Source organism: Daucus carota, chromosome 2 (assembly GCF_001625215.2).
Source record: "Daucus carota subsp. sativus chromosome 2, DH1 v3.0, whole genome shotgun sequence".
NCBI classification, from domain to species: Eukaryota; Viridiplantae; Streptophyta; class Magnoliopsida; order Apiales; family Apiaceae; genus Daucus; species Daucus carota.
The window spans coordinates 11,813,645-11,831,361 of record NC_030382.2 but is presented as its reverse complement, the minus strand read 5'-3'; the positions used below and the strand labels follow the sequence as shown (position 1 = coordinate 11,831,361).

The 17,717-nt window shown below is 38.1% G+C and overlaps 5 protein-coding genes across 5 annotated transcripts; 4 read left to right on the top strand and 1 right to left on the bottom strand.

Annotated features, from left to right (window-relative positions):
- Positions 1 to 2,712: 2,712 nt before the first annotated feature.
- On the bottom strand, positions 2,713 to 6,883 carry LOC108208279 (protein MAIN-LIKE 1-like). The gene is made up of 4 exons (XM_017378797.2): positions 6,425 to 6,883; positions 4,350 to 5,203; positions 3,765 to 4,248; positions 2,713 to 3,612 (listed from the first exon to the last, which is right to left on the bottom strand). Exons 1-4 carry the CDS (start codon positions 6,434 to 6,436, stop codon positions 2,761 to 2,763), a joined length of 2,202 nt encoding a protein of 733 aa, XP_017234286.2. The 5' UTR covers positions 6,437 to 6,883; the 3' UTR covers positions 2,713 to 2,760.
- Positions 6,884 to 7,016: 133 nt separating this feature from the next.
- Positions 7,017 to 9,797, top strand: LOC108205870 (uncharacterized). Its single transcript, XM_017375985.2, has 3 exons — positions 7,017 to 7,275; positions 9,022 to 9,234; positions 9,308 to 9,797. The coding sequence occupies exons 1-3, from the start codon at positions 7,063 to 7,065 to the stop codon at positions 9,527 to 9,529; spliced, it is 648 nt and encodes a 215-aa protein (XP_017231474.1). The 5' UTR covers positions 7,017 to 7,062; the 3' UTR covers positions 9,530 to 9,797.
- Positions 9,798 to 10,245: 448 nt separating this feature from the next.
- On the top strand, positions 10,246 to 11,485 carry LOC108205869 (acyl-CoA--sterol O-acyltransferase 1-like). The gene has a single exon (XM_017375984.2). The coding sequence runs from the start codon at positions 10,376 to 10,378 to the stop codon at positions 11,453 to 11,455; it is 1,080 nt and encodes a 359-aa protein (XP_017231473.1). The 5' UTR covers positions 10,246 to 10,375; the 3' UTR covers positions 11,456 to 11,485.
- Positions 11,486 to 11,851: 366 nt separating this feature from the next.
- On the top strand, positions 11,852 to 13,389 carry LOC108208813 (acyl-CoA--sterol O-acyltransferase 1-like). Its single transcript, XM_017379363.2, has one exon. It carries the CDS (start codon positions 12,196 to 12,198, stop codon positions 13,267 to 13,269), a length of 1,074 nt encoding a protein of 357 aa, XP_017234852.1. The 5' UTR covers positions 11,852 to 12,195; the 3' UTR covers positions 13,270 to 13,389.
- A 2,580-nt stretch (positions 13,390 to 15,969) lies between these two features.
- On the top strand, positions 15,970 to 16,601 carry LOC135150089 (uncharacterized). The gene has a single exon (XM_064086253.1). The coding sequence runs from the start codon at positions 16,195 to 16,197 to the stop codon at positions 16,495 to 16,497; it is 303 nt and encodes a 100-aa protein (XP_063942323.1). The 5' UTR covers positions 15,970 to 16,194; the 3' UTR covers positions 16,498 to 16,601.
- The last annotated feature ends 1,116 nt before the right edge of the window (positions 16,602 to 17,717 follow it).

The following is a 17,717-nucleotide window of genomic DNA, read 5'->3' as shown; positions in this document are numbered from 1 at the left end:
AGGTGCTCTGCATCATCCTCCTTAAAGCACCACTCCACCTTCGTGCCCACATTGAAGGACTGAAGAGTTTCCATCAAATGTGGCAAGTCCTCATATGATCCTTCCCACGAGCCATGAATATCCTCCAATGCAATCTTCTTTGCATTCCTAATCTTCTTTCGGCCCGGCTCATATCCAAACTTATCTTTAGCAGTGGCTAACAACACCTTCTCCTTAATTGTCGGATCAGCAACAATTTGAGATTTAATGACTCCAGCAATCTCCGAGGCTGTCAAATTGGGATGATCTCGTGTGATGGTAGTGCTCAAGCAAGTATGTGGTCCTACACTCTCCATGATTTGAAATTTACCATGTGAAGTCCTCTTTCTAGCTTTCAACTTCCAAATACAACCATCATTTCTATACTTGCAAGCAACATACCAACTACTCGGATCTGATCGTATCACTCCAATCTCTAAGTGATTCTGAATGTGGTATTGCTTCACCACATGCATCAAATCCTCTTTCGTGCTAAATAACCTTCCCTCCTTCAACTCCAACGGGACCTCATTATTTTCAACCTCGACATCGTCGAATGAGGTCATCCTCTCTAAATGGGAAGTATCCACAGACATATAGCTATCACCCACATCCTGATCATGTCTAAAATGACTACCCCCCGAATCACGCCCACTACTCTTCTCCCCCACACTCGAACTACTCCTTACCAAATTTCCATCACAAGACAATTTCTCTACATAAAGTTCAACAAAAAATGGCATCCCTTTTGACACCACAACACCAAACATTAATTCTACATCATCATCATCCTCAATAGGTATAATCCCGAATTTCAAATTATCGGGATTTTTAGACCTATAAAATATCCTCAACCTACTACTACTATCAATCTTCAACTTGGAATGTAACAAAGCACATAAATTGGCATAATTCATAGATAAATCGAGCTTAACATGCTTTGAAACAGGTTTATCATAAATAAAACCTTCTAATTGAGATTCGATAATATTACCGTCATGGTATATCCATCCAACAACCGTATTCCCAGCTTTCGAACCCGAACCCGAACCAGAAGCCATGATTGTATGTATAGGATGTTTGAGATATGAATTAGGGCAGATTTTGGGGGAATTAGGGTGAATTAGGGCACAAAATGTATGGCAGTGTGTATATGTGTATGGCAGTACAAGTGTTATGTCTGGGAGTATAGCATTCTGTTCTGCTGTGGGGGTATAGAGGAAAAACAAAAAACGCTAGACGCACTAGCGTCTAGCTTTAAAAAACTAAAACGCTATTTTAAAAAGCGTTTTCATGCTTTACTGTTAAAGAAAAACGCTACACGCTTTCGCGTCTGTAAGTTTTATTCATATAAATTAAAGAAACGCTACTGCCAGTAGCGTGTTCATCATACTAATTATTGAATTTCTTTTAATTTAAAAACGCATTTGTTTGAAATATATTTTAAAATCAAAACGCTAGACGCATTAGCGTCTAGGTAATGTATAAAATATATTTTAAAACAAAACGCTACTAGCTGTAGCGTTTTTATCTAATTATTTTTTTTAAAAAATGTTTAAAACGCTGATTTTTAATTTCTTTTAATTTAAAAACACATTTGTTTGAATTAAAAATGATTTGTAAAATGTATATTGAATTTGTAAAATGTATATTAAATTAAAAATGTATATTAAAAATGATTTGTAAAAATATCAAATCCTTTTTGATGGAAATTTGAATTAAAACCTTGCATTAATTTAAGTTAAATTAAAGTATAAAATTATCATTCCGCCGATCCTACACCCTCAATCCTAAACCCTAACCGTCGGCCAATTTATATACAGTATGAATTAATCTTTCTAAAACCCAAACCTAAACCCTGAATGTTAAAGGTTGTAAATTTATTTATTCCGCCGGCGTCTCGGCTTCAGGGCCTTCGGCCCTTCAGCCTCGCTTAATTAGGGTTTAGGCTCGAGGGAGTAGGGCCTACCGGCCCTACACCCTCAATCCTAAACCCTAACCGTCGGCCAATTTATATACAGTATGAATTAATCTTTCTAAAACCCAAACCTAAACCCTGAATGTTAAAGGTTGTAAATTTATTTATTCCGCCGGCGTCTCGGCTTCAGGGCCTTCGGCCCTTCAGCCTCGCTTAATTAGGGTTTAGGCTCGAGGGAGTAGGGCCTACCGGCCCTACACCCTCAATCCTAAACCCTAACCGTCGGCCAATTTATATACAGTATGAATTACTCTTTCTAAAACCCAAACCTAAACCCTGAATGTTAAAGGTTGTAAATTTATTTATTCCGCCGGCGTCTCGGCTTCAGGGCCTTCGGCCCTTCAGCCTCGCTTAATTAGGGTTTAGGCTCGAGGGAGTAGGGCCTACCGGCCCTACACCCTCAATCCTAAACCCTAACCGTCGGCCAATTTATATACAGTATGAATTAATCTTTCTAAAACCCAAACCTAAACCCTAAATGTTAACGGTTATAAAATTATCATTCCGCCGACGTCTCGGCTTCAGGGCCTTCGGCCCTTCAGCCTCGCTTAATTAGGGTTTAGGCTCGAGGGAGTAGGGCCTACCGGCCCTACACCCTCGATCCTAAACCCTAACCGTCGGCCAATGTAATTATTAAAACTTTAACGCTATACTAAAACATAAACATACGACATGAAATTAAAATATTTACAAGATCCGTGCTATCATATATCACAAGTTCAGCATCCTATAACTAGAATGTCATCAAAAACCGACAAATATCATCATCCCCTATGTGAACCAGTACCACAGTCAGGAACCTTCTTAGCCCTCTTTGACCGTCGAACATAAAAGACGTCAAAAGGGGGTACACTAGGCTGCGTAGCAGGCTGACTAGGCTGCGTAGCAGGCTGACTAGGCTGCGTAGACGTAGCAGCCTGACTAGGCTGCGTAGACTGTGTAGACTGTGAAGAGCTGCCCAAGTCAAAAGGGGGTACCTCTGGTGTACCATGCCAAGGCCGAATCCTGTGCTGACGCTGCACAACAGGAGGAGGCTGGTCTGTACTGGTATCTGGCATCTGAGAAGTCTGCTGCTCAGGTACTGGCTGTGAAGGCAAACTTAGGCCTAGAGAAAAACTAGGCCACCAGTCACCGGCACCGGTAGTAGTAGCTGCAGCGGCAGCAGCAGCAGGGCGAGTAGAAGCCTCGGCTACAGTAGCAGTAGCTGTGGCAGCAGCAGCAGAAGCATCAGCAACAGTAGCTGTAGCAGCAGTAGCAGAAGACTCTGGGCCTCGATCCTCGCCTGTACCTATATGATCCGCATGATCAGCATCATCATCCGGCTCATCAACTAACCGTCCACTGCCTCGGCCTCCATCGCCACGAGCACGGCCTCCTCTGCCACGAGCACGGCCTCTCTCGGCACCACCACGGCCTCTCCTGCCACCACCACGGCCTCCTCTAACACCTGCATCCTCCCCTCCCCCGTCCTGTCTAGCATCCTGCTCCTCAACTTGACGTGGATCAAACCTGTATGCATTCCGATCTCGGAGATGGTGCAGACTCTGAGTGGCTAGTTGGGACATATCCGGGAGGACGTCTGCTGTCCTGGCTGCTATAGTCTCTAGCACAACTCCCTGAAATACAACGAATACAAATGCAATATCAACTACTAGAACCCATCAAATAAAGCATGACGACTAATACAACTAATACCCCAACTACAGATAACGAAAACACACGACACATATCACAGAAAGTACAGATATAATAGTCAAAAAATACTTACCAGGTGGGTATGCAGTGCACCCAACTGACTAATGAACCTCACAGTCCGAGGCAAGTACCAATCCATGTACTCTGGGACTGTAGCATGACCATCAATCACGTCATCAATCCAAATATGCTCCAGACGATGCTGCCAGTGTGTCATACTGGGCTGATGTACGACTGCATAATCCAAGACCTTCTGGCCCCTCAGCGTCATAACGTGATGCTCGTGGGAGTAGTGTGGCTGATCGGGAATACGCTGTATCATGCCAAACTGTCTAGCAACTCTGTCCGGCTGATGTGGCTCGACTATGTAAACACATATCATGGGGCCGCGAAAGCGCCAGAGATGACGGCCGGCTAAACAATAGTCTGGCAGTGTATCAAGAATCCCAGCATAAGGCTCCCAAATAAACTCATGTGGAGCAAGCGCATCCAATGCCGCCCGAGACGTAGTCACAGTGCTTCCATCACTCTCAACGAATGAATGTCCAACAAGCCACCTATAGACATCATAGGAATACAAAAAAACACATTAGTCAATTTAAAAAGACAATTCACAACTTGAAATGTACAAACCAGTAAAAACACAACTACTATGTACCTGGCTCCATGTGGTCCTGGAAGCTGATGCCCCCAAAAAGCAACATCCTCTAATGGAACAGTGGTCCGAACAGGGGCAAGAGTGGGCAACCTCTCCCATGCCCATAGCTGCAGTAAGAGAAGGCATCCAGCTACCTCCTTAATACTCGCTTTGCAACCATTGCAAAGCTCCCTGTATAGACGAGCTAGAACAGCTGGACCCCATGCATAGCCTCCGAGCGCCTCCAGGTCACGAACAAAATGAACCCACGAGGAGTGTATAAGTCCACCAGAATGGTCGGTGAACAGTGACCCCCCAAACAACTGTAGCAAGTAACACCTGGCGTGAAGCCTGATCTCCTCAACGCCTGCATCATCACGTAATCTCGCTGGAGTGAGACCCTCTACCCATGTGAGCCGTAGCCTCGAGTTATTGAAAGCCTCGGGTGGAGGAATCTGTCCAAATACCTCACCAACGATGGTCTCCCATCTCTGTCCAGGTGGAGGGCCTACAGGACACATAACGGGCTCTCCGTCAATGGGTAACCCGAGCAAGACACCAACATCCTGCAGTGTAATAGTACACTCTCCCATCGGCAGGTGGAATGAATGTGTCTCTGGTCGCCATCTCTCTACCAGAGCACCAAGCAAACTCCAATCAAGCTGAAGAGTGGATACCCGAGCTACACCATAAAAACCGGCTGCCTGCAGAATGGGGATCAATCGAACATCAATGTTCAAATCAGACTGGTTGGCATCACGACGCCTGAAATACTGCGAGGGCGCAGCACCGGTTCTCCAGACAGAACGAGACCTATGAGTGGCCTGTAGGTGAAGAAGGCTAGGATCACGAGGTCCCTGGTCTCTAACAATAGCCTGTGAACAAAAACAAGGAAATACAAAGTCAGCACATCATACTAACTTTAGAGAAAAACTAATTAAATTAACACAATACAAATACTACGATTCCCGCAGAATGGTATATAATAGTATCATGTAAATCCAATAACCAATAATATGATAAAATAGCATGTATATTATTCACCAATAAATCATGTCTATCAATATTAATCATGATAATAACAAAAGCAATGTTATACTGAATTGATAACATATATACAAGTTCTTAACATTCGTTCTCCATCAACTTAATACTATTTGCTGATTTACTCTTTCTCCCGTCCACTTAACTGCTTTGATTTTTCTTTTTTCAATTTCATTAACTAAAAACACCTCCCACAGGTAGGTTCCGATTCAGCCCAGGGAGCAGGTGCGCCAACCATGTTTCAGGCCATGCGAAGGATAGTTGATTCTTTGGTTCATAACTATGTTGGTGAAAGTGTTTACGAGCGTTCCATTCGCCAGTCATTTCTTGGTAAGTTGGTTAAAATTCTGCATCTGCAGGTATATGGCTGTCAATATCTTTCCATAATGATGTCTAGTTGCTTTTCACAAAATTGTTCACTGTTACATTGTATCTCAATCTCGAAATGTAATGGATGATCTGGTAGCAACCGATGATTTAAATAAAGCTTATTTGCTTCTGCTTTGCTATTTGATTTAATTTTTTGCGGAAAATAGCAAAAGAGGAACCTGTTTGGTGAAGGTATACTTTTATGTCTGATTCTAGGAAATAACATTATCAAGTTTCTATCAAGGCTAGTATAGTGTGAAACAGGGCTTAGATTAGCACTCCCTCTGTTAGTTCCTCTAGTCTTTATTGTGCGCTCATACTAAGAACTACTAGGTTATTACTTATTACTGCGACTTCACTTTCCTCTTTTCTGTTAATCAAATGAGGTCTACATCTAGCTATGGTTCTTCACCACATATCCATTCAGTATAACTTTCACCACATATCCATTCAGTATAACTTTCACCACATATCCATTCAGTATAACTTTAAACAATGGTGGGATGGAGTTGGACACAGTTTAACACAATTAATCAAGCACATAGCCTATGTGAGCTCAAAGTCAGAGTAACTAACACTCCAGTTTAACACAGGAATTTAATCAAGCACATAGCAACCATATCAAAACAGTGAAGATTAACACAGCTATGACATTAAAATCGCTCAAAGATTAAAGAACATACACTGAAATCCATGGGTAGTTGCTTCAACTCGTTGAATAATCTCGCCTCACTCGATGGTATATATCAGCTGCTTCACCTCTGCTTCACCTCTGTATAAACACTACACTCGATGGTTAGCCGTTGAGGTTAAAGGGCAGTATATATATAAAGGGAAAACGCTACAGCGTGTAGCGTTTTCTTCTTTATTAAAAAAGAGTAAAACGCTACACGACGTAGCGTCTTACTATTAAACATAAACGCTACTTAGTCTGCGTCTCTAATGGTTATTATGGGCCATTTTATCAAATTCGGTTATTATGGGCATTAACACCAAAAATATGGTTATTGAGGGCCTTTTTTCTATTTTTTCACAATAAAAAAATCCTACCCTCCAATTCACCTCCATCTTTTTATATTTTTTGTTATAGTGGAGCCCAATATATAAATAAAATATGAAATAGAGAAGAGATGTAGAGAGTATTGTTGAAATTTACACTCTTAACTTTGTCCTAAATTGCTAAGTCACATTTTTTTATATTATATTTAAGAGCCAACAAAGAGGCTCTCGGAGATGCTGTTATATATTGTTTCTTTGCAAACTGTACCATATATACACAAACGGAGGCATTATGTAAAAACAAAATACCCAAAGAGACAAGATGCAGGTTGTTCTAAACCCTAACCTCCGACCTCCTGTTCAAACTCCAACTCTTCTTGTATCATCTTCTGCACCTGTCTGGTCTCCCCCTAATCGGGTCAAGGCTCCGACCCGATACCCAGATAGCAGCCGTAATAAATGGGCCCTTTTGCAGCTTAGCCTCAAGTGCACCTCTCGCTTCTCTTGCTTCTTCTCTCAAAATGGCTCCAAACAGGTACTTATCGAATCCTGATCATCGAATAAAATGTATCTTTAATCTCGATTGAATATAATTATTCAGTCCCAAGATAAATGAATAAAATTATTCAGTCCCAAGTTAATCATTTTTTGAGAATTTTATGTGGAATCACTATGTTAGACAGTTAGAGTAATTTGATATGTAGGATTGAGAAAATTGTAAATGAAAGAGTGAATCTTGTTAGGTATTTGTTTGTGTTTATAGTTATGTATAATTAGCTTTTGAATGAAGTAAATTGAGAAAGGTCATAGTTCTTTCGAGATCTCTTTCGCTACGAGATGGTTGTAATCCTTTGCTTTGTGTGGCTTTATAGCTTAGTAATTTGTTTTGATTGTGAAATGTGATTTTTGATTCTGTTGGAGTTTTAATTAGCTGAAGGTTTGCCCTTTTTGACGATATTTGAGTTATGAGATGGGCTTCCTCTGCGTGAATCTTGATAGTATTATTTGTTGGTTCTGTAATTCAGATTGCACTTTGACTAATACTTGTGAAATGAAATTGTTGGTTGAGCATGAGCTAGTGTCCACTAAGAAATCAATCTGCCTTCCACTGATTTTTCCGTCTGTCTTGAAAGCCTTGAAAGTTTAGAATTCTTTGAGACAGTATTGGCATGAAAAGAGACTTTGGCTGCATCTGACGTTTTATCAAAGTTATATTTGTAGGTTCTTTGTCATCCTTAATAAGATTCAGATTGTTAGCAAGGAATGATTATGAAACATATTGTTTTTGCTCTGTTTTCAGTAATACCAATGAAACTGTAGGTTTTTTAGCTTTGGGTCATTTATATATGCTAGTGTTAATCTCCTAATGTCTTTGTTTGTGTATAATCTTTAGTGGTTGGTTACTGGCATCGGTGTCATTTGGGTTTTTGGGTTAAATTACGTTATATTTGTTAAATTTATTGAAGTGGTCTTAATATATCGTTTGTACCTCTTGTCAAGAAAATTTAAGAATTATTCTTGGCATCTGGTCATGACACTGTCTTTTTGTAACTCGAAGGACTATGCTTATATTTCTAAGAAATCTTCTTCGTGAGTTTACTTATGGAATATCTATGTAATACGATTCTCCACAAAATCCATTGCAACTCATTATGCAGTTTTTGAGTTCATCAAACTGGGTGATATTCGTCAACTCTTCCTTTTGCACATATTGTTGAATTGCTCAAGTACAATCTCATAACCAGCTTTTAAGAATATATGACAAACAAAAGTAGTGACTTCTGACCAACACATGTTCAACATTTCTTCCTCAATATCAAATTACAATACATGTGGTTCCCTTTCCATGTATATTGATGCACATAAGACTATATATAGAATCAATAGTGTAGGCGGGTTTTGTACGTTCAAGTGTTCTTGTTGATCCTAGTGTTGCTCCGGTTCTGTACATTTAAGTGGTAAAGTGTTTGTATTAAAGGTTGAGCTCCCGGAAAGTAGATACTTGATAGGAAGTTGTTTGCTGAAAGGTGACTGAGTTTAAGTTGAAGTCTGGATATGTAAGTGAAAATTACATATGCAAGGTTGTTGGGATAAATGGAGATGAGACTGGGTAAAACTTTTGCAGGGACTTGTGAGTATCAGTATTATGTAGTAGCTGAAATTTGTTATAGGCTAAAATCAAACCCTGGAAAGTTTGATTTGTTTTTTCTATCTTCTACTAATAGTTCATTATTAATAATTTACTTTGACATTTGTGTTTCATGGGAAATATCTTCTGCAGGACCAGGCAAGGAAAGCATTAGAAAGTGCACTTGGCGGTAAAAAGACCGAGTTTGAGAAATGGAACAAAGAAATCAAAAAAAGAGAATCAGCAGGGGGCGGAGGTAGTTCAGGTGGAGGGGGTTGGTTTAGATGGTTTGGAGGATCTGATGATGACCATTACTGGCATGAAGCACAGCAAATAAGTCTCACTCTCTTTGGAATTGTTGCTATGGTAGGTAGTTCGACGAGTCTCTCCTATCTCTTTCATATGGACTGTTTCTGATCTGCTTAGTGTTTTATTACAGTATATGATAATTGCAAAAGGAGATGTGATGCTAGCTGTCTTCTTCAACGCCTTACTGACTGCTATAAGGGCTACCAAAAACTCGTTTACATTTGCAACAACAAAGATTCTTAAAACAGTATCTCCATCTACTTTAGCTAAGTTAGAAAGTCTTCCTAAGGAAGAAGTCAGTGCTCCCGTGTCTGCTAAAGAAAGTGTCTTGAGAAAATGGGCAAGTAATTGATCTAGTCAGTAGGTTTGAAACACATCACTACATCTAGTTCCTATTTAGCTCTGGCTGGCTGTTTTCAGTGTAGATATTTATCTATAAAAAGGCCAGAAGTGATAGAATTTGTAAAACCGTGTTTTTGTTTACAAATAGAACAGCCTGCTCAGTTTATTTTTTTATTGCAACGAACTCAAATATTTGAAAGAAAATTTTGCAAGTGTTTGTGTAATCAAGTACCTGCGCATGTTGGTTAATGTATCCAACCAAGTGCTTACCCTCTGCCTATCTCATGTGTAAGCACATATTTGATTTGTAAGCGCCTTTCATCTGATGTTTATCATATTTAATAACCGTTATAGCATTTAACTCTAGAGTAGAATCCGCTTACAAGTTTATGATATTTCATTGATATCTGTGTCTACCATTTAGGATGGAATTAGTGATGATTGTTAGTTCCGTCTAACAGAAAACGGAATTGGGGAAGGGAGCTGTTTGTTGCAACTATAAGTGAAACTTACGTTATGTATAGTTGTGTTTTTGAGGCACCATTCTGGAGAATCCTTTACTTTTGCTTAGTGCCTTGATGCTTTTCTGAAAACAGAGATAAAGGCAGGATGGCGCAGCCTATGGTTAGAAACATGACATCGTAAGTGCCTTTATGCAAACAGAAATGTCTGTTTAACAGAAGAATGATAAGAAAAATCCTGATGCTTTTCAGCTGTTAGCTCGATTTTATTGACCTTTAGTCCTTTAGTTAGGTAAATCATTGAGCCTTCGTTTATAAATACAGACATGTGAACCATGTAGATCATAAGAAACTTGCCTTTCAGAATTCCCTCAGATAAAACTCAAAGACGCAGAATGGAAGGGGAGGTGAACAACTTTGCAATGGTATGGATCGCGGTCTTGGCCTCCCTTTGTTATTGTCACACCGTAGCTAAGTTCATTCCCAAAGGCGCCGCTAGGTTTCTAGCCATTCTTCCGATTTCAATCATATTTACACTTCTTCCTCTCAATCTTACCACTATGCATCTCGGAGCTACATCTTCTTTCTTTATTGCATGGCTAGCAAACTTCAAGATCCTCCTCTTTGCCTTCGACAAAGGACCTTTATATTCCAATACCCCGATTCCATTATCACTCTTTGTGCCTCTGGCTTGTCTCCCTGTTAAGATATATGATCACTCAGGTAATGAATTTAAAGAAACCCCATCTCATCAAGTTCCCGGAAAACAAAATAAATCCCTTTTAAACTATGGTATCAAGATCTATGTATTAGGTTTTCTGATGAATATGTATGTTTACAAAGATATTTTCCATAAAAATTTCATTTTGGTACTATATAGTATCCACATGTATCTAGGTCTAGAGTTGTTGTTAGCCATGTTTGGTGCCTTAGCTAGAATGATAATGCAAGTAGAGTTGGAGCCACAATTTAATGAGCCTTACCTTGCAACTTCATTACAAGATTTCTGGGGTAAAAGATGGAACCTAATGGTTTCGAAAATTCTGAAACCTACTGTATTTGAACCAACCCGATCAATTTCCACGAGCCTGGTAGGACGAAGATGGGCTACATTTGTCGGTGTCCTGGCTACATTTTTCGTATCTGGTTTGATGCATGAGTTGGTTTTTTATACTTATGGAAGACAGAAGACAAGGGGGGAAGTTATGTGTTTTTTTCTTATCCATGGGGTGACTGTGTGCATTGAAATCGGATTGAAGAAGGCGGTGAACGGAAGATTCCGGCTACCAGAGATGGTAACAGGACCCCTGACGATAATGTATCTTGTAGTTACAAGCTTTTGCCTATTCTTTCCTCCATTTTTAAGGGGAAATGCAGATGTAAAAGTTTGTACAGAGTTTCTTGCTTTTGTTGAGTTTGTTTGGAAGGGTAGACTTGTTGGTCCAAATAATATGTCTTGCTCATCTATACTATAATATAATAAGCCAACATAGGTTTAATTTGTAGTCGTACACAATTTTGGTTTGGTCATCTTCTTTATAACTACAAGTCGATCACATGTAGACTTCTCTTGCTCTTACAATATTAAAGAGTTTTATACTGTTCAAATTACAAACACTTGTGATGTAATACAAGAAAAAAAAAAACTCCTCCATTATTCGTTTAAATATAATTTATATATTATTTATATACTATATTATAATAAACTGATATTGGTATAATTTGTAATGTAATCAGTTGGTAAATATAATCTGGTTAAAATCTAATTCATTAATACTAAAATATTAATAAAATGATGTTAAAATTTAAATTATAATTAATAAATTACGAATTCTATACTCGCCCGTGCTTCGCACGGGTTAAAGGCTAGTATATATAATGGATTATGAGTGGATCTTTTCTTATATACGTCGATATCTAGGACTCTAAACGAGCCGAGTGAAACAGTGCTAGGCTCGTGTTTAAGCTCGACTAAATAGTTAGTGCCCGGGCTTAAATTTGAGCTTGTTCGAGCCATAAATCTATTTTCTGTTAGCAATATGTCATCCATGATCTAAACCAGTGTAAAAATAATTCAAATAGAATTGAATTTTATGCATCAGCTGGTAACAGTTAGCTTTATAAGTATCTATAGTCTCTATACGCAAATTTAGCAGCTTTCTCCTTAACTCAATTCTCTTGAATCCGATCACAGAAAATTTTTGAAGGCGCGGGGATGGAAGGCGAGATGAACAACTTCGCCATGGTATGGATCACAGTCTTGGCTTCCCTATACTATTGTTACACCATAGCTAAATTCATCCCAAAAGGCACCACTAGATTTTTAGCCATTCTTCCAATTTCGATCCTTTTTCTACTTCTTCCTCTCAATCTTACCACAGTGCATCTTGGAGCTATATCTTCTTTCCTGATTTCATGGTTAACAAACTCGAAAATCCTCCTCTTTGCCTTTGGCAAAGGCCCTTTGTCGACCACCCCGCCAATCCCTTTGTCACATTTCATCCCCCTAGCTTGTCTTCCCATCAAAATTCATGATCACTCAAATGATCAAGAATTGAAAGAAACCCCTTCTCAGCATACGCGTCAAAAACAAATCAAATCGGTTTTAAACTATAGTATTAAGATTTGTCTATCAGTCTTACTGAAGAAAGTGTATGACTATAGACAAAATTTCAATCACAATTTTATGTTGTTTCTGTATTGTTTGCACTTGTACTTAGCTCTAGAGTTGTTATTAGCTATGTTAGCTGCTCTCGCTCGAATTCTCATGAAAGTAGAATTGGAATCGCAGTTTGATGAACCTTACCTCGCAACTTCTTTACAAGATTTCTGGGGCAGAAGGTGGAATGTAATGGTTTCTGATATTCTGAAGCCTAGTGTGTTTCAACCGACCCGAGAAATCTTCTCGGGTCTAGTTGGGCGAAAATGGGCTACGTTTCTCGGTGCCCAAGCCACGTTTTTTGTTTCTGGTTTAATGCATGAGTTGTTTTTTTACACTTATAGTAGACAGAAGACAAGATGGGAAGTCACTTGTTTTTTTCTTCTTCATGGAGTGTCTTTGAGTGTTGAAATGGTACTGAAGAAGACGTCGAAAGGGAAATTCCGGCTTCCGGGGATGGTTTCGAGACCTCTGACAATAATGTATGTTGTGATTACAGGCTGCTGGCTGTTCTTTCCACCGTTTCTGAGGGGAAATGCAGAAGCAAAAGTTTGTAAAGAGTATCGTGCTTTTGTTGAGTTTGTTCGGAATGGTAGGCTTGTTAGCCCAAATAATATGTCTTGCCCCTAGTTAGACTCCTTCCGTCCCTTTTTACGTGTCCTGTATAATTAGCCCGGTTTATCCGTGCCGAGAAAATATATGATAAACGAATCAAAGGTCCTCGTGTTAGAAACACTTTACCATTCTGAATTTTTGATGTTGAAGTTCAGAACTTTATTCAAAGGTGCCGTTTGGGTGAGTTTAAAAATAAGTGATTCTTTCTTAAAATAAAAAGTGAAGTAGAAGTTAGAAGAAAATTAAAACTTATAAATGATTAAAGTGTTTGATAAAGAGGTAAAAGTTACGGAACAAAATTCAGTATTCTCAATTTCTTACAAATGGTACGAATAAAGACTAGAAGCCGGGCTTAAAAGCTCGGCCAACACTCCCAAAGAACTACGGGGAGGTCTGACTCGGCCATGATGTATGCTACGGTTACAATATTTGGCTGTTTTGCCATCGTTTTTCTCAAGAAAAAATGATGCGAGGTTGCATAACAGAGTCTGTTTTTTATTGGCGTTGTCAGGAGAGTTAGTTTCATTTCATAAGATACAAACACCGTGGTCATCAATCCAATTCGATTTTCACATGGAATGAAACCAATATCGAGATTTTTTTTTCTGTAGGTAACAGAAAAAGATGTCATCTTATTAATATCGAGAATTTCACCTTTCGCTATATATTTCTTAACTTTTTTAATATTTAGAATATTAAATTTTATGATTTTTCGGTAAATAGAAACCAGACATGTTTGGATTTGGATTTGATATTCCAGTTTTTTTGGGGTTTGGATTCGAGTTTGCAATAAAATCATGTTATGATCTAAATTTAGCAAAACCAGTTTCAATCAACTCATTTGTCATCGTTGCTTCCTTCCGGGAATGTGTTTTTTTTTTGACAGCTTTACCGGAGGATATTGAATAACAGTTACAGATTGCTGACACCAACGATTTATATAATCGTAATATTCCTAAAATTATAGTAACAAAAATTGTTGTCATCATCTTTTGAATTTGTTTTCTCAATTAAATTATCATACTTTTAACTGCCAGAAACTCATAGCTAGTAACATTGCGGGCAGGTGCTCCGCCTCTTTTGACACACATTTTTAAATTTCTTATTCACATAATTAATATAATTATTTTCAAAAATATCATTCAAATAAAAAATTATAAATAATAATCAGGGCCGTGCCTGAGATTCATGCCCTCTGCAAAGTTAAATATGTGCCCCAACAACAAAAAGATAATAGTATTATATAAAATAACAATAATCATTTTGTTCTTATTTTAACATAATTATATAAAAGTAAAAACTGGAAAAACAAGTACAAAAATAGTAAGCTATAATAATTATAAAAAATAATAATCATACAAAAACTATTTTAAATGTAAAATATATTAAATTTTGATGTAAAATTTTAACTAACTTATTAATTAATTAATTCTAATTTAATTTTTTCATTGAATATATAAACATTAAATAGAAACCTAATCAAAGAGATTATTAAAATCAGTAGTCTAAATTACTAATCAAATAGATTAATATTCTTATTACATATTTTTTTTATTAATTATATTTTAAAAAAATTATAAATTACTTTATCATTAAAACTAATATAATATTTTTTAATTTTGCTAAGATAATATTTTTTTCAATTTAAACAATACATACATATATAGAGAAAATGCCCTAAATAACTAAAATTTGAGAACTACATGCCCAAAATACTGAGAGTCAATAACAATGCCCTTTCTGCCTACTGACCCTCGCATTTTCTAAATGCGTATATGAAGTTTATTAAATTATCCAATTGTTTCTCTTCTTCTCTTATAAATAACTCATCTATCTCTAAAAAAGATGGTGAACGTGTGTAGAGTGATGCACATGGGATTAAAGCCATGATGTTGGTAGGTTGCTCGTCGATTGTTGAGAGTCTTGTATTTGACCACTATAGCGAGGAAGTTAATATCATTATGAGAACAGAAGAGTATTTGATGTATATGAGCCGGAACGCATCCCTGAGATGCGTGTATAGACAAATTTTGTACAGTAATAATCAGAAGAAAAATATGCACGCATTCTGAATATGCGTGTGTTTCCAGGCAGTCGCATCAGCTGGATGCGTAACTCTTCTTTACTCTCTTATGTTTTGAGTGATGATGAATGAGGATAAGAGTATAGTTCACAGTTGTGATTGATGAATAAGAACGGCGACAACACAAAATTATTAAAACTAAAAAACTGAAAGACATTTGTGGAACACTGAAAACTTGTTGGGGGGTGAACTGGTTTTGTCTGGGGGGTGTAGGTTGAAGGGCAGGAAGTCAGAGAAAAAAAAATGGATGAAGCCAAAAAGAATGTGTTTTAAGAATTATAACCACACAACACACATTCCTTGCATTCGTGTTTGTACACGCACTCCTTGAATGCGTATTTGTTTGGTTATTTTGGACAAACTCTCGATTCTTGGTTATTTTGGACGCTGACAACTGGAAAATCGTCAAATAAGGCCTTCACCCTACATATATATACTTGTGCTCCTAAAAAATATGGGCCCTGTTCCGTCGAACAGCCCGCACACCCTCAGGCACGGCCCTGATAATAATGTAACTCAGAGAAGAAATTTTAAAAATAAATTTTTTTTACTGTTTCACCAAAACACGTGAAAAAGATAATTAGTAAATGACAGGGTTTATAAAACAGAGGGAAATATTTATTATGCTAACAGGTTTCAACCAGTAATGTCAGAAATGGGAAAACCAAGGATATCAGATAAACATTTGAGCAAACCAAGACTCACCCAACTCCTTAAATTTCAACAACATTAAACCATAATCAATGAGGAACCAGCTGTTCTTAGACATGTATCTAGTCAGCTGTTAGAATTTTCTTAATATAAGGTGCCAATGCACCAAAACTGAACCAACATAACCAGACTGCAACTTGTATGAGATGGGGAAAATGAAGATATCAACAATGTCTGTTGTGTACCTGCTGCTAATTGTGCTGTTGGTAATCGATTCGCCAGGTCTGGGGTGTTATTCGGATAGGAGCGGCTGCAGAGGCTGCATTGCTAAGCGGTTGAAGTCCGGATGCCCTCCGTGTCAGCAGATTATGCGATGCATGGCGCAGTGTTTGTGGGGAGGTACTTCTCAGAGTAAATGTATCAAGAAATGTGATTGCAATGGTGGCTACCCTAAGGTCTCGGACTGCAAGAAGTGCTTGTCCAAATGCAAGTGTAGTTGCTCTATGTAATAGGTAAAAAAACATATTGTACGCTCTAGATTCATAGCAGGACTAAGCGTATCGACTTTCAAATCCTTTCTATGTTTGTTATCCAAAATATTTGAGTTTCTTTTGTGCAGAGTGTCAAAGTAAATTGGCTCTGTTTGGAAGTTAGAAGTCTGAGGGGAAATTAGAGATTTGGGTCATATTAGAGATTTGGCCTAGAGAATATTATTGGTGTTTTGGTAGTTACCGCATTGAAATAGTTAAATGGACTCGAAGAGCTATTTCGAGGAGTTTCTTCGGTTAAAAGTTTGATGTGTGTCTAAGATGAAAAAAGATAAGTAAACAGTTATTTACCGAATAGTTTCATGCAAAATAAGCTAATTCAATCTGCTAACCAAATAACCTACCACAGTCAACTAGTCAAAACAGCTCATTTAATCCACTAACAGCTAACTAATAACCGCTAATTGCCAGACAGGGCAACTGAGTTAATTGTCCGTGGAACATACTGATTTCGTCAAATTCTGCTATCTCCCCTGTTTACAGCAAACTAGTGATAGGCAATCTATCTTCCTATAGAGTTTTTAACAATTACATGTATAATTTTTCCAGTTTCTAAAAAGATCTAAGATATATGTGGTGGCTTTCCAGGCTCTTTTGCCTTGAGATAGGATATCCTTTAAATGACTCAAACGATGAACTATTGGATCAGAGTGTTTGATAATACTATTAGATCCCCTGATTATCTGATAATTTACAGTTTAGGCTTCTTCTCCAACTTCTACCTTGTTCTCGGAAGTCCATCCATCTAGATTTAAGGGTGAACTAATTTCTGAGGATGTAGCGGTTTATTATACATTCTGATTGTCTCTTATATGTGTAGCTTGTCATTTTGAAAGGCGAGAAATTCTTGCATCATAGCATACTAGTTATTGGACAGAGGGTGTCCACTGTCCAGGCACTTGTGACTTGCCTGAGGTTAGAAGTCATGATACAATACATAGCTTCACTGAAATCCCATATCCTTAGTAACGAAAGGTCGAGGGTTTGAGTGTCAATGGGTGCTTCAGTGAGGTCATTCTTGGCCAATCTACATTTTAAATTGCATAGTTCTGTATGAAGTCTGATCCAAGTGTTGCTTCTTATTTTCCAATAATTACAGTGGCCTTTTCAATTTTCTAAAAACGAAGAACCTTGAAGTCTGACAGTCTGAAGGAGTTCTGAGCAAAACTTTTGACAATTGC

What these genes read in the sequence shown, in the direction of transcription:
- LOC135150089 (XM_064086253.1), top strand. Translation starts at nt 16,195, where the DNA reads ATGGGGAAAATGAAGATATCAACAATGTCTGTTGTGTACCTGCTGCTA.
- LOC108208813 (XM_017379363.2), top strand. Translation starts at nt 12,196, where the DNA reads ATGGAAGGCGAGATGAACAACTTCGCCATGGTATGGATCACAGTCTTG.
- LOC108205870 (XM_017375985.2), top strand. Translation starts at nt 7,063, where the DNA reads ATGCAGGTTGTTCTAAACCCTAACCTCCGACCTCCTGTTCAAACTCCA. An exon ending in CTCAAAATGGCTCCAAACAG is followed by an intron (nt 7,276 to 9,021) that starts GTACTTATCGAA and finishes TATCTTCTGCAG; the next exon opens with GACCAGGCAAGGAAAGCATT. An exon ending in TCTTTGGAATTGTTGCTATG is followed by an intron (nt 9,235 to 9,307) that starts GTAGGTAGTTCG and finishes GTTTTATTACAG; the next exon opens with TATATGATAATTGCAAAAGG.
- LOC108208279 (XM_017378797.2), bottom strand. An exon ending in CCAGGACCACATGGAGCCAG is followed by an intron (nt 4,249 to 4,349) that starts GTACATAGTAGT and finishes TGATGTCTATAG; the next exon opens with GTGGCTTGTTGGACATTCAT. An exon ending in GTGCACTGCATACCCACCTG is followed by an intron (nt 3,613 to 3,764) that starts GTAAGTATTTTT and finishes GTTGTATTTCAG; the next exon opens with GGAGTTGTGCTAGAGACTAT.
- LOC108205869 (XM_017375984.2), top strand. Translation starts at nt 10,376, where the DNA reads ATGGAAGGGGAGGTGAACAACTTTGCAATGGTATGGATCGCGGTCTTG.